Source organism: Rhinolophus sinicus, linkage group LG09 (genome assembly GCF_036562045.2).
Source record: "Rhinolophus sinicus isolate RSC01 linkage group LG09, ASM3656204v1, whole genome shotgun sequence".
NCBI lineage: Eukaryota > Metazoa > Chordata > Mammalia > Chiroptera > Rhinolophidae > Rhinolophus > Rhinolophus sinicus.
The window spans coordinates 98792006-98808176 of record NC_133758.1 but is presented as its reverse complement, the minus strand read 5'-3'; the positions used below and the strand labels follow the sequence as shown (position 1 = coordinate 98808176).

General features: G+C 34.3%; 1 protein-coding gene across 4 annotated transcripts in view; it reads right to left on the bottom strand.

The window, feature by feature from the left end:
• Positions 1 to 1664: 1664 nt before the first annotated feature.
• The window catches only part of SP4 (Sp4 transcription factor), a 69554-nt gene continuing 55047 nt past the window's right edge, over positions 1665 to 16171 (bottom strand). For 2 of the 4 annotated variants that reach the window (XM_019727489.2, XM_074340831.1), the window contains one exon: positions 1665 to 5136. In XM_019727489.2, the coding sequence (XP_019583048.1) occupies positions 4889 to 5136 (248 nt within the window). In that variant the 3' untranslated portion in view covers positions 1665 to 4888. Of the gene's footprint in view, positions 5137 to 6035; positions 6161 to 16171 lie in introns of those variants that run through there. The other 2 variants (XM_074340833.1, XM_074340832.1) reach the window with 2 other exon arrangements.

Here is a 16171-nt window from a genome sequence, read left to right as displayed (position 1 = left end):
CATGCATACATAAATTGCATTTCTGGGCCAAGGTATTACAAATAGCATATTATTTCTTTTTATACATGAAAATTTGGAGGATTTATTAAAATTCTGAAATCTAGTAAACCTATTAATTGAAACACTTTTTCTTCCAGGAGAAATTATCCTAGCATTTGTCAAACTATTACCTTAGACAAAAAACAAAACAAAACAAGGTTTACAAGCACTTTCTCCCTCCCTTCTTCTTTCTTACTCTTTTGTGCTTGAGATTACTCTCAGGTATTCAAAAATAAATTACTTCATTGCCACCTGTGACTGAGAGGAGCACAGCCTAAGGCCTATGTTAATTAGCAAATTTTAAAAGAAATACAAGCCTTAAATATCCTGCTACATAATTACAATTTGGTTTGTATATTAAACAGACATTACCGTTTGGGCAGTAAATATAGAAGAACATGATTCAGATGTATTGAAGAATAAAGTATTTCACATTTCTTGCACACATCTGAAGTCTCTGCACCCCTTTCATTAAGCATCTGAACTTTTACAATAACTACCTATACTATTTTTTCATGGTTTCTTGAATGTTGTCATCAGGAACAGTTTTTGTAAACCACACTGTATTACTATATTAGTATTGCTCTTAGCACTGTTTCAATTTCCTTACACCATGGCTTTATTACACTAATAGTTTTATGTCAACAATCTATAATAAAGTGAAAAGCTTTACTTTTATGGTGTTCTCTTTGATTCATTCTTGTTCACGGTTACGGGGTTCCTAGAAGTCCAGGAATCAAACTGGTATTATATTAAAAATAAAAAACCCAACAAAATAGTAATTTTCTAATTGCTTTACCCTCCTTTACACAATTATCATCCTAATGCTGCCAAATGTAAATTTTTCAGGTAACTGAAATATATATATAATACATCTTTAGTTTTCACACATCTTTTGAAAAATTTACTCCTTACTGGTCTTGTTCGGCAGAGTAGCATCCATTTAACTATTTCTTGATTCAATCATCTACGGACACCTATTACTACACTAAGTTATAACATAAGCATGTCTGTACCTTAGGGCTTTGCGGTACAAGGCAATCTACCCATATGCACCATACAACCCCTATCACTGCAGATTTAATCAAGTTCTTCGAAGTCTCCCTTAAGGGGCCAGTGTACTTCCCCTGCTGCCTGACACCTCCCACCCCTCACTTGGTTGTGCCTAATCTGGCTTGGGCTTGGACATGTGATTTAAGTGGAGTAGTTACGATAATGTATTCATTATGTAAGGTTCTTCACGAGACTTGCAGGATTATCCCAGGAGGAAAAGACAACAGCTTTTGCTTATAGACTTTTGTGGCATCTATGTGGCAAAGAGACTTCTTAGAGTTTCTGTGAGCTTAAATTATATTTTAATTATGTTTGTGTTTTTAGTTCTTCCTACAATTTCCTGAACATTTATTGCTTAAAAATATTTAAGTAAAAAATGTTCCTAAATCAAATTTTAATTTCCATAAATGTCTAGAGCAATGGCTACAAATAACATGAAATTTGAATTGTGTTCTTTGGCAGTCTGTTCAGAGAAATGTGGACCAGATCTTAATACTGGGAATTATGAAGAGTTGCCAATACGTTTTCTAGTGAGAAGCATTTACTTTCCAGTGTTCATGGTGATAAGAAGGTTGATAGTTCAAACAATTTATTGCTGCTTTATAGTATACATAATTAAATGAAGAAACATGTTAAACTCAAGGGAATTTTTATAGGTTACTTGCAATTGTTATTGCAGGCAACAACTTGTACATGATTTTATTTCCAAATCCACAAAAAACAAATTTTATACAAATCAGCACTGTAAAAATGTCAATTACAGCCCCGGAGGCTTTGCTGGCAGAATAATTGTCTAAATTCTAGAATATGGGAAACAGGATTTTTTCTGAATTCGTCTTTTTTTTCCATTTTCTTTTCTTTTTTTTATAAAAAATTTACAAGTGAAATGTTACTACAAAACTTTTTATAAGGAATTTTTGCAAAACATTTACATTTTACCATCAACTATTTCTGTTTTAAAATCATTATGTAGATTTAATACCCTATGCTGCACATCAATTTATGTGGGATGACAACCTAGTGACATGCATAAAAAAACACCACAAGGCATTAAAATGAAGACTTAAATACAAATATTGTTGCAATAAAACAGTTATAAAATTGAAAAATAGGACCTAAACATCATGCTTATCTAAGTTTGACAAATTAAGTTTTTCTCCTAGATTACACACTTTTATTACTGCTCTCATGAGAGTGTGATAAATAATGACTTAACATCAAGTTCTAATGTAATCAGCAACACATACACAAACCTAACCAAAAAAAGAATACTGTAAGAAAAAACTATTCTAACACTGGAGTTCTACCATGATAAATATATAGCTTTGCACTGATAATTACAATAAAGAAAAGTTTTATAACAGTGGCCAAGGGAATGAACAGTGAAATGCCATTAAACAAGACTACTGCACATCTGTGCCCTATTACTTATAACAGCTATATCCCACTGAGTCAAATAAAGGACAGTGAAATTTACGATTCATATAAGACAGAAAAGTGGATTCAGAATGGTATGCAGAACAGACTGTCAAAATATTTCTAATTTCAGTGGTGAAATGTGCACCTGCTAACACAAATTAATATATTTTATATGCTATAAAGCTATCCAGACTCAGTTTGTTAAATTTATAATAGGCCTCATTGTTGATTAAAAAATAACTTCCATTTCTGAAGAGCATACACAGGTATGCATTAAAACTGGTTCATGGGATAACGGTGCAGAGAGCTCATACTTGCTATTATCAACAACACAAAGTGTCACTCTGAGAAAACATGATTCGAACATTAGGAAACTTTCTTTGCATAAAAAAATTTATAGCACTGATTGTGTAGCATAATGATAGATAAAATATGTATTTGATGTTTCAGCTCCTATATAATAAAATTAAAATTAACACTACCAAATGCTCCTCTGTACCAAACAAAACAGACTCTGATGTTTTAAAGCCAGATACATCAGTTGTTAAGAGTACATTAAATAAAATATACAAAACAATTTACAAAATCCAACTAAAATTTAAAGACTTTGTTACAAGTCTACAAAAGCTTTAAGAAACTTGAAATTTATAACCACAGTGTAAAAATTTTTTTTTCCTTTAATCTCAAAGCTTTTTTATACAAACTGAAAGCACAAAAGACCTTCAGTTTTATATAACGCTACAAAGGGCTGGCCTAAAGTGTACATAGTGTAAACAGTGATCATTACAGTATTTCTCCTTCATCAAAAATACAAGAAACGTCACAATTTTGGAAGAGAATTCACATGAGTAGTACTTTTCCTGAAATAATAGAGAACACACAAGAAAACATGTACCTAAAACAGTCCCCAAACTAATGATGTTAATAAACAAAGTAGTTAAAAACTTCAGTTTTCAAATGGTCAATTTCAATTCCACTATGATTCTGTGTAAACACATTTTTAAAATATGAAATATCTTACTAATATTTAAGCTATTGATATAATCCAAACTTTTTTTCATATGAAACTTTTGGCCATCTTTCCTATAAGACCCTTGCATAAAAGAAATACATTGTTTTCTTTAGTCACTTACTTGACTAAAAATTATTCTGATTTTTAAAAAATAATTTTTGTTTCATAATTATCACGTCTGTTATACATTTGTTAGGTTGTCTTTTTAAGCAAAATTCAGTTATTAACGTAACAAAGACATTACTGTGTTGTAAATTCTTCATCAGCCTTCTAACACAGTACTAGAAATAAAATGGAATTGGCTAGTTTTTAGTAGAAAGGATAACGAAAATTATAATGTAGTTAAATGATAATTTTCTGCTAGCCTCAAAAAAAGTATGATAATTCTCTTTGGCTACCCAGTCAAAGCATAAAGAATTCTGCACATTGTCAACATAACTCATATTTACAGAATATGAAACTACAGAACAATTTATACTCTATGCAAATATTTCCAATATAAACATTTAAAATGAATTTTGTGGTACAACCGAGGGTTAGGAATATCATCAATCCTAACTTCAAAACCTTACATGTTAAGTTGCCTTTTATTTTTCAGAAGCTTTTTTGGGTTCTGTTTTAACCATTTCCCCCCCTCCCAGTATTTTCTTAAGGTTTCAATCTAAAATTTAACCTAAGGTTTAGCTCTAAGTTCCTCTTGTGTCTCCAAATGGAGAAAGTAATTAAACTTCACTGATTGTCTGCATACACACTACTATAATGTAGTGGTAATAAAGATCTGAGATGCATCTCAGATTACTTTTTTGGAACTTAACTAATTTAGCTGTTGAAGAATTCTAACATTTAGAAAAGACGGCCAAAACTACTTTCAGTTGATTTTCCAAAAATCAAGGTAAGGGAATAAAGTATTGTTCCTATCATCAGTTAGCTATCTTGTTTTCTGTGCTATAGAAAAAAAAAATTCAAGTAAATTATTACTGACTGAATTAATAAAAAAGTATTTCAAAGAAAACAAGTCCAATTAAGGTCCAGCCTGCAAACTACTGAGATCTGTCTTTCTCAACATGTTAACACATGATGTTACAAGAGGGCAAGATTCATTTTAAACATTATGTGACACATTTCCAAATAACTACAACTTACAGTATGGAGGAAATACTTTTTTCTCTGTTTCCAGTATCAGTTTGCTTTCTGTATTTTTAAAAATTCAACACTTCACATGTTAATCCCAAATCTTGGAATAAAGAAGCCAAGAATGAAAATATGATTTCCTACTCTGTAATCCACTTGACCAGCCCATTTCCAGATTTTCAAAGGCGTGTAAACTTAAGTGCAGCACTAGAGGTCTCTGTTATAAATAACTTTTCAGAATTCTTCCATGTTGGCTGAAACATTAGGTGTTGCTGGGTTTGAATCTTGAGAAATGGCTGCAACTGTGACAATTCTTGGGGAGCCAAGCACCTCTGTAACAGATGAGTCCAGTTCTCCCGAGGTAACAATGGCAAGAGCTGTCCCACCACCTTTCTTATTCTGATGCGTTTTGACATGTTTGGAGAGATGATCACTCCGCATAAACCTTTTAGAACATTCTGGGCATTCAAATCTCTTTTCACCTAAACAGAAAAATAGTAAATAAGTAGTAATTCACTTTTTAAAAATGAAATCATAACTTTAAATTAATTTCTCTTCTAGTCATAGTACACTTTCGTTTAACTTTTGACTAGTTGCAAAATACTTCATTTTTATTTTAAAATACTATCAAACAAGTAGTGCAGTGTGAAGAGCATGTGATTGGGAATAAAAGACCTGAGTTAAAGTCCTGGTTTTGCTAAGCACTGGAAATAAAAGTGGGAACAAGTAAAATAACCACTCTGGGCCTCAGTTTCCCCATCTACAAAATAAAAGGATTTCTAACAGATGATCTCAAAAATCTCTTCCAGGTATAATAACACATAATATTCAAGTTTCATGTCTACTCTTCCTTAAAAACTACTGTCTGGGTTTTGGTTATAATGCCTAAAGGAATGAAAGTATCTTAGAACTATTTCAAATAAAATCAGTTAATAATTTAATAGTGTATTGAGTTTCCTCACAAGGCAAAACATTAGAGTCGGACAAATACTACATTTCAACCAACAGACTTTTTAGGTCTCATTGAATAAGACTGTCAGGTTCTACTACACAATGTGATGCTTAAATAGGTCTCTTTAAAATATAAGATAGTTCTACTGGAACTAACCACTTCTATACTCTGGAATAAAAACTAAGTAAATGTTAACCAAAAAAAAAAAAAAAAAAAAAAGCCATTTCAATTTTGTGTAGAATGGGACACACAAAATTTGGTCAACTGGTATATAGTGATGTTCACAACGGATCAACTACTACGTTTCCTCCTTCCTTCTAAAATTGTTACTTAAGGGAATGAAACGTTTTCTCAGTCTGACAGTAGAACTTGGATAATAAGAAAGTTCAGTTCAGCTGACTTCTTTACTTGGCCCTGCTTTTGACTTACCAATAGAAAATCTATAGGTTCAAGTTTGTCCATGTCAGATATTTTCCCCTCTTCTTTATGTGTTTGCTTTTATTTTTTAAAAAATTGCATTTGCAGTATCTCATTGAACTTTTCTTTCTTTCAGTCTTGAAAAATTAAATAAAAGGATAAATAAATGGTTTATACAAAATTCTCAAAGACATTAAAAATAAAGGCAGTTAAGCTTTAAAGTAAAGTGACTTGCATTTTATGGATGCTGACACCTACATAAGGACAAAAAAACAATTAAACGAGGATTTAAGTTTGGGATCAATTTTGAACTCCTTTACCTTTCAAGTTTCCCATCTGATTTCAAAAGAAAAATCTCTGTTTACAAATTTTGAAGCTGGAAGAAATCTTAAAGATCTTATTTTACATTTTCATTTTATTGATGAGCAAGTTGAGGCTCAGAAATTAATTTGCTTGGGAGTCATACAACTTATTAATATCAGCAGGACTCAAGGCACCCGATTTTCAGTTTGGGCTTTTTAATGCTACATCACAAGAGTGCAACTAGAGACCTCTGTTCTTTTACAGCAACAATGACCAAGAATAATCAGAACGAAATCAGGTGGTGATGGCCTGACGGTATAAGATCATTCAGCAAGCAGTGAATCAACTGGGGAATCAACCTACATAGTGGCTGTTTAATAAGTATTTGTTAACTGTGATGTTCATGAACTCAGTCATTTTTCAACAAATATTTGTGGAATACTTGTAACGTGCCAGGCACTGGTGATACAAAAATAAACAAGTGAGAATCTCTGACTTTAAGAAGCTTCCATTATCTTAAGATAGTCGTAAGCAACCATGTGGAGCTATGGATAAGCTTGTTAAGAAATCTAATGAAAAAAAGAAAGGGGGGAGGAGGAGGAAGAAAAGGAAGAGGAGGAAGAGGAGGAGAAAAAGGAGGAGAAGGAGAAGAAGGAGAAGAAGAAGAGAAGGAGAGAGGGAGAGGAGGAGCAAAAAGGGAGAGAAATCTAAGTGCTGAGCCACTCCATGGCAAACTGTAAGATAAAAGAGCAATGACGGTGACATGGTTTGTGTATGGATTTTCTATTGTCTACTCCTAAGTGGTGTGGCCAATAAATTTCAAACAATGAAAGTTGGCTAGAATCTCAAAATAAGTAAATTATGCTGTACAATTAAACTATCATTAGGGGAATGACATTTTAGTTTATTATCCTTTTCCACAGAGAAGTGTGTTTTCTGTGGTGTCAGACAATTTCTAAATCTCCTACTCTAAGCAAACATTATCATTATATTTTATCTCAAGGAGGAACAATTTTTGTACTATTAGGTTGGTGCAAAAGTAATTTCGGTTTTTGCAATTATTTTTAACCTTTTAAACTACAATTACATTTGCACCAACCTAATAATTATACATACTACGGTATCATTTCATTATTTTATAATTATTCTTAGGTTAATACATTTTATAACTAATGCAATTAATTACTGAAACTTGGTATGAGTTTATTTATGGTAGAATGGCCCCCCAAATATGTCCACACACTAATCCCTGGAACTTGTTTTATTACATGGTAAAAGGAATGTTAACTAAGAGTCAGAGGTTAATATAGGGAGATTATTCAGAAATAGCTGGGTGGGCCCAATGTAATCACATGAATTCTTAAAAAGCAGAGAGCTTCCTTCAGCTGCAAAGAGTTGAAAGAGAAATCAGAGAAATTGGAAGTTGAAGAGAGACTTGATCTGCTGCTGGAGGGGGGCCACATGGAAAGTAAGAGAAGGAATGTTAGCAGCCTCCAGAGCAAACACACCAGCTCCAGCTGATAGCTGGCAAGGAAAGAAGACGCCCCATCCTACAACAGAACTGGGTTGGCAGCGTGAGTGATATGAAAGCAGATTCTTCCCCAGAGCCTTCTATAAGGAACACAGCCCAGCCGACAACTTAATCTCTACTTTGTGAGATGCTAAGCAGACGCAGGCCAAGCTTATTTAAACTTCTGACTTAAAGAAACTGTGACATAACAAATGTGTGTGGTCTTAAGCTGCTGAATTTGTGGTAACTTGTTATGGCAGCAGTAGAAAACTAATAGATATATAAGATATAACCTTGAAAAAATTAAACCCTAATAAGAAAATAAATTATAGCTGATACATTTAATGGTTCAAGATCTGTGAAACATCTTCATTAAAGTATCTAAAGCATGTGAAGGACAAATTCCAAATTTTATTTCTCACAGATGAAAAAAGTAAAGGGATTAAGAAGCACAAATTGGTAGTTAAAAAATAGTCATGGGGATGTAAAGTAAAGCACAGGGGATACAGTTAATAACATGGTAATAATTACGTATAGTGCCAGGTGGGTACTAGGCTAGTCAGGGGGATCACTTCGTAAATTATATAAATGTCTAATCCTACATGGTACACCTGAAACTAATATAATATTGAATGTCAACTGTAATTTAAAAACATTTTAAAACTGGGGGGTGGAGGGGAAGGTGAAGAGGAATAAGAGGTTCAAATTTCCACGTGTAAAACAACTAAGTCATGGAGATGTAATGTACAGCAGAGGGAATACAGTCAATAATATTGTGATAGCGTGGGTACAGTGTCAGATGGTTGCTGGACTTATCATGGTGATCACTTCCTTAGGTATATACATGTTGGATAACTATGGTGTATACCTGAAACTAATATAGTATTATGTTAGTTAATAAATTAGTTAACATAGTTAACATATTAATAAAAATCTTAAAAAATACAGTATTTTAAAATAATTTAAATAGAAGATTCACATTTAGAAACTACATTAGATGACTTCCTAACATGATATTCTTAACAGTACTTTCTCTCAGAAAAAATGTGCTGAGATTTTCAAGTGGAATCATAGATTTAAGGGATGACTGGACCTAATCAGATCTTTTAAGCTTTATTTATAGGAAGTAACCATCAAGAGCCAATTATAGCTATCATAGTTCTGCCTATAACCTGGTTTTTAAAATGTTACCCTCAAGCCTAAGCTAGTACAATGTACAAAGCATTTTTTGAATTATTAATGTTATTTCCAAATCTGTCATTTGATAACATACTTCCATATTTATAAATTAAAATTCATTTCAGGAGCGGACTAAGGGACTGTACTCATTTCCTAGGGCTTCCAAAAGAAAATACCACAAACTGGGCAGCTTAAAGTAACAGATACTTATTTCCTCACAGTTCTGGAGGCTAGACGTCTAAAATCAAGGTGTCAGCAGGGAAATGTTTCACCAGAGGCTCTAGGGAGGAATCCTTGTGGGCCTCATGCTAGCTTCTGGTGACTTCTGCTAATTCCTGGCACTCACTGCCTTGCAGCTGCATCTCTCCATCGGTGCCTCTGTCTTCACCTGGCCTTTCCCCTATGTCTCTGTGTCTTCTCTCCTTGTTATACAGTCATTAGTCATTGGGTTTAGGGCCCACTAGGTCCCAAAATCTAAGTGCCAAGCACAGTATCACCTCATCTTAATTCATTTAATCTGCAAAGAACCTATTTCAATTAAGGTCACATTAACAGACACCAGAGTAAGGACTTGAACCCATCTTTCTGGGAGACACCATTCAACCCCATTCACAGAAAATTGTAAATGTCTGCAATTTGTTATAGCCAGCTGAAAAACACCTTTTGCTCCATAAGTAACTTTCACCAAATGCCCATGTGTAGCATATATACAATTTCTTATGAAAAATAACCAGACTTACATATAATTTACATTACAAAAATCAATTTTTGATTTGTTCTAAGAAACCTAATTATTCACACTGAGAGACCTGTAGGCCCTGGATCCCCCCCACCCCCCAACGCCCTGAACCCATCAGTCCCTACTGCATGCTCTTAGTAGGCCCAACCTAGAATATCTAAATGAATCGCTTCATGAATACCCTCAATTCTCTTCTATCATTACCTGTGGATAAAGGTAAATTAAAAGGGGGAAGGATGATAATTTGAGAGAAATCATTTGGCTTAAATTTTCTTGAAGTAAAAGACTGGGAGCAAAGGAAGATTGAGTGGGAGTTACAAAGTAAAAAAGACTTAAGAAGGTTTAGGTAATTACTAAAGTATTGAGGAAACTGACAAAAAAGAATACAACTGATAGGCTATTCTGAGAGACTGGCCAACATATGAGACCATGAATTTACAGGGACATCGATTTGCATAATGAGTAATTTTTCATTTCCTCTTTCAGCAATTATCTAGTCAAATACAGAAGGCCTTTGGCCATTTCATTATAAATGTTTTCTTTTTAAAGCAATCTTACCTAGGCTAATAGTTTTAACTATCATCTATAAACACCGTTTCCCTGAAGATAAGATCTAGCCAGACAATCAGCTCTAATGCGTCTTTTGAAGCAAAAATTAATGTAAGACCCGGTCTTATATTATGTAAGACCCGGTCTTATATTACAGTAAAATAAGACAGGGTCTCATATTAATTTTTGCTCCAGACACATTAGAGCTGATTGTCCAGCTAAGTCTTATTTTCGGGGAGACACGGTATGTGCCTACATCAAGATCCAAATTCCTCAACTCAACTGTGAATTTGACATCTCCTTGATGTGCCACAAGCAGCATCATTCAACATGTCACGAACAGAACTCATCAACTCTCTTTCTAATCCTTACAATTCTTTAGAACTAAAGGCGGGGAGGGGTGTAGGGTACAGCATCAGGAATACAGTCAAATACTGTAATAACTATGTGTAGTGTCGGATGGGTACTAGGTTTATCAGGGTGAGAGATGGGAGGGGGTTGAGGAGCAGGGTGAAAAATGTGAAGGAATAAGAAGTACAGATTGGTAGTTACAGAGCAGTCCTGGGCATGTACAGTAAAGCATAGAGAATTCAGTCCATGATACGGTAATAACTATGTATAGTGCCAGGTGGGTACTAGACTAGTCAGGGGGATCACGTCTTAAATTATGTACATGTCTAACCACTTCACTGTACACCTAAAATTAACATAAAATAATACTGAATGTCAACTATAATTGAAAAATTGTAAAAGGTGGGGGAAAGGTGAAGGAAGGAGAATAACAGGTTCAAATTTCCAGGTATAAAACAACTAAGTCATGGGGGTGTCATGTACAGCATAGGGAAAAAATCAATAATCCTGTGATAGCATGGTACAGTGTCAGATGCTTGCTGGACTAGCATGATCATCACTTCTTTAGGTATATAAATGTTCAGTAACTATGGTGTATACCTGAAACTAATATAACATTGTAGATTAGTTAATTTTAATAAAAAAAAAATCTTTAAAAATTAGGAAAAAAAAGAAATGGGGGGTGGGGGGGACAAAAACCATGAAAAAGGTAATGTCAGCAAAGACGGTGATCTCCAAAAATTCCTCCTCTGTGAAAAGAATCAGAAAACTGAACAAAAACTATCAAAATCAACCCTCTCAAACTCTGGAAGTTAATAAAGGCTTACAGTACCTCAGGGAGTGTTTATTAAAGAAAAATGGCCGAATCTTAGTAAGAACAGAAAGCTCTGTGGTGTTTTAATTTACATAATTCCATTTTCTGCTCTCCAGCAGCCTGGAAGCCACCAGAGGAAGCAGAACAGAGCTGGAGCTTTTTCAAAACCTCATTCCCAGAATTATCATTATTTGATCTGCTTAGTGGTTCTTTGAAAGACGCCATGTATAAGACTGTTGTATTTAACCTGACTTGAAGGTAGCCCAATGGGAAAAGTCGTCTTCTGAGTGTGGAGAAGGATGTATTTGTCTAGAACAATTACAAGCAAGTGTTTTAACTTCATGGATGACAGAGATAATAAATAATACTTGAGACTAACAATAAATAAACTAAACAAAAGCTTAAAAGGAAAAGCTGGGAGATACGCTATCCACAGGGGCTTTGAAAAGCTCTGGCATACTCCTAGAAAAACACATACATGCTTAGGGCTGTGAGCCTGCTCAGTTAAGGCCCAAGGCCAAACTCTCACTTGTGCCTAACCTTTGAGGTTCTATGTAAGCAGGAAGTGAAGGCTCATGCAGAGTCGTCAACTATCTGGCTGAGTGTTGAAGGGGGCCCCATCATTCACACAGAGCCTCTCAGCAAAGGAGATTTATTGGTCCCAGGCATTTAAAGAAAGAATATTTGAAGAAATGTCTGAAAACTTCTCAAATTTGATGAAAAACATTAACCTACATATCCAAGAAGCTCAATTAATTCCAAGTAGGTTAAATGCAAGTAAGACACATAATAATCAAAACGTCTAAAGTAAAAAACAGAAAATCTAGAAAGCAAGAAGAGAAAAGTGGGTCTTACCTATAAGGGATCGTTAAATAAGAATAATTACTGATTTTTCATCAGAGATCACGGAAGCCAGAAAGCAGTGGGATGATAGATTCAAAGAGATCAAAGAAAAAAACCTGTCAACCAAGAATTCTATATGCAGCAAAATGTTCCAAAAATTAAAGCAATTAAGATATTCCCAGATTAATAAAAAATGAAAATATGTTCTGCTAGCACATCTCCACCTATAAAAAATACTGAAGGAAGTCCCTCAGACTGAAATGAAAAGGCACTAGATGGTAACTTAAATATACATAAAGAAATAAAGATCACCAGGTAAGATAATGATATGTTAAATATAAAAAACAGTATAAATGCATTTTTTATTTGACTGATTTTTTTTTCTCCTTTTTATCTGGTTTAAAACACAGCTGCATAAAGCAATGATTATAAATTGGTGTTGATGGGTATATAATGTACAAAGATGTAACTGGTGAGAGTAACAGCAAATGGGGAGGCAGAGCTATACACGAGAAAAGTTAGTATTAATCCAAACTAGATGATTATGTGATGTGAATTATAATCCCCAAAGCAGGCAACCACTAAGAAAATAACTAAAAAATATGTATGTATGGTAAAAGAAATGACAAGGGAATTAAAATAACATGAGAAAATTTTATTTAACACAAAATGTCAGTAATAGAGGAATACAGAAACAAAAAAGATATAAGACATTTAGAAAATAAATACCAGAATGGCAGAAGTCCTTATCGGTGATTGTATTAATTATAAATGTATTAAACTCCCCAATTAAAAGGCAGAAATTGAAAGAATGGATTTAAAAACATGATCCAACTATGTGCTACCTAAACGAGGCTCATCTTAAAACTCAGACACAAATAAGCTAAAAGGATGGAAAAAAGATATACCATGCAAACAGAGAGCTAAAATGGCTATACTAATATCAGCCCAATAAGATAAAAATTGTTACCAGAGACAAAGAAGGACACTTACTGTGATAAAGAGTCACTCTAATAAGAAGATATAACAATTACGAATATATATACCTAACAACAGAGCCCAAAACTATAAAAAGCAAAATTTACAGAATTGAAGGGAAACTGACAATTCTACAATATACTTATTCTTCTCCTGTATTCTCCATTTCAATTGGTAGTAGTTACTATTGGTACCCAATTGTCTTTTCTATAGGTCCCATTAAAAATCCTCTAGAGAGTAAGTTTTTGTTTCAGCAGGCAATCAACCCATTTAGGTTCAGACTAAAAATTCTATCTTGCCTTCTTTGAGTAGTAATCCCAATATTAATCCATTTTCAAAGACTTTGTTATACTGTTTGGGTCTGTCCACCACATGCAGGGAGTCAGGTGGTAGTTTATAAAATAGTTCAGATCTTGAGGCCTCTGCTATGGTTCTTTGGTTCTGTTCTGTGCATGGGCAGCTCTTATGTTGTTACATGGAGAAAATTAGAGCTCACCATCTATAAATCTCTCCAAAATTTCCTTCATGTTTTTCAACCCCCAGGTGTCCCTTTTCATCATTTCTCTGGCCAGAAAGCCAAAATTCTTGAGGCCTCCTGTACCATCATGTATATACACCACAACCTCCATCGCCTTTAGAATAAAATGGCAAGAGAGAAAAATAATGGTGATTCCCCTCACACTCCCTGGTAAACAAGGGCCCCATTTCCTGGTTCCCCTGGCTAGAGATACAGTCTTTTCTCAGGTTTTAGATGCCTGCACTGCTACGGCAGTGCAACCTACAAACAGAGTTAGTTGGTCTTGGAGCACAGGGGCCTCTTCTCCCAGTTCTCTGGCAGGATATACATGGCTTCTCCTAGACCATTTGATGCCTACACCTGCTATTCAGTGAAAGGGTCAAAGCTGTGGAACAACTGAGGGAAGAAACTCACTTGTGTTATGCATTATTGTACAACACTGATTGTGTTAAATTTCTGCAAACTAAAATCGAGATTATCACGGAAGAGGACATATTCTAAAAGAGAGCTAATCTGTCTTCCGTAGAACTCAGCAGGAGTCTGGGACTCAAAATGGTGGGAGAAACACATGGAGCATAAAACAGTAAATTAAAGTCTGTACATGGAACATTAACTCTATTATCAAAAAACTGGGGCAAGATATTTGAGGATTTGTGTTTAAAGAAATGTGGCCTAGCACTTTATTACTGTATTTTGGTAATTAGGTGTCTTCCAGTGTAAGATACAGTGCCCCTACCCAAATTGCCTAAAATAAAAGCCACCAGTTCATAAAACTCCCATAATCCTTCACTTAAACATATTCACCAATCATCACCAATTTGAACAAAAGCCAAGAATTGCTGCACAAGTCAGAAAAGCCTTGATACAAAGAAAAGGTAAGATACAGACAAAAAAATCCTGAAGGAAACATACGTATTAAAATTTTCTAGCTGGAAAACTCAAAAGACTCTCATCAAGCTCCTGCATCCATACAATGAGTAGAGGATGCAATGAAAAAGAAACAATAAAAAGCAAGATGGAATCTAAACTCAATAGACATATTTGAAGATAAGTTAAAGAATCTCTTAGCAAATAAAAGAAAAAGGTAAAAAGACAAGACAAGAAGACAAGGAAAGCTGTAAGATATTTTAAAAAAAATCAACACAGGGAGTCCAGCATACATCTAGTAAGAGTCCAAAAAGAATAGAAAATAAAAAGGAGAGAGTGAGAGTTGAGATGGGGATGGGTGGGAGAGAACCCAGAGCTGACGAGTCCAACCAGTCTGTACAATAAATGAAAACCACTGACTACATACAGAATTATAAAATTAATAGAACATCAAAGGTTAAAAGAAAGCTCTAACAATTAAAATTGAATGGTGGCATGTCAAAAGGACAGAGGAGACGATCTAAAACAACTTCCATGGCCAAAGATGGAATGATTTGAGCAGGAAAATAATAATAGTATTGGATTATAACCCCAAAAATACTCACAGTGATATAAATGACCAAAAACCCAAATAATTGGGAAAGAAGGTATAAACCTTCCTTCCACAAGAACTAAAACTAAAAACTGTGCAAGTAATGAGAGAATAGAAAATGATCTTTAGAACACCACAGTAATAATTGCTGCAGGAAAGATATAATGAAGAATGCTAAAAGTGAAACCTTGGTATTTTCTTTAAAGAGAAACAGGATATTTAGGCAGACTCAAAAAAAAAATCTCAAAAATATTTACTAAATTCTTACTAAAAAGTATTTACTTTATATGAAAACTGGTTGTTTACATATGAAGCCACAAAATCTCTGATACTCCTCCAGCCAGAAGGTGGAGCTTACTTTGCCTGCCCTTGAGCGTGGACTGGACTTAGTGATTTGCTTCTAATAAACAGAGGATGGAAGGAATAAAATAACTTCACAGTGGAGATAACCTGGCACACACTATCTTAACCAATTTATCAAGGTTAACGTCACCAATAATAAGACATATTGATATCACATCCTCCCTGATATAATGTGATGAGAAGGGAAATAATGTCTGTGATATTCTTCCCAACAGCAATTCATAACCTCAATCTAATCATGAGAAAATATCAGACGAACCTAAATCGAGGGATACTCTACAGAATACCTCATCCTCAAAAGTGTCATGATAAGAAAGGCCAAGGAAAGAATAAGAAAATTTTAGATTGCAGTAAACTAAGGAGTCATGATGGAAAAATGCAACCTAGTATTCTAGACTGAATCCTGGAACAGAAAAAGTATGTTTGTGGGAAAGTCTGCAGTTTAGTTAATAGTATTGTTCCAATGTTAATTTTTCAGTTTTTTTAAGATATTGTGGTTATGAAAGATGTTAATTTTGGAGGAAGCTGGGTAAACGGAATGAG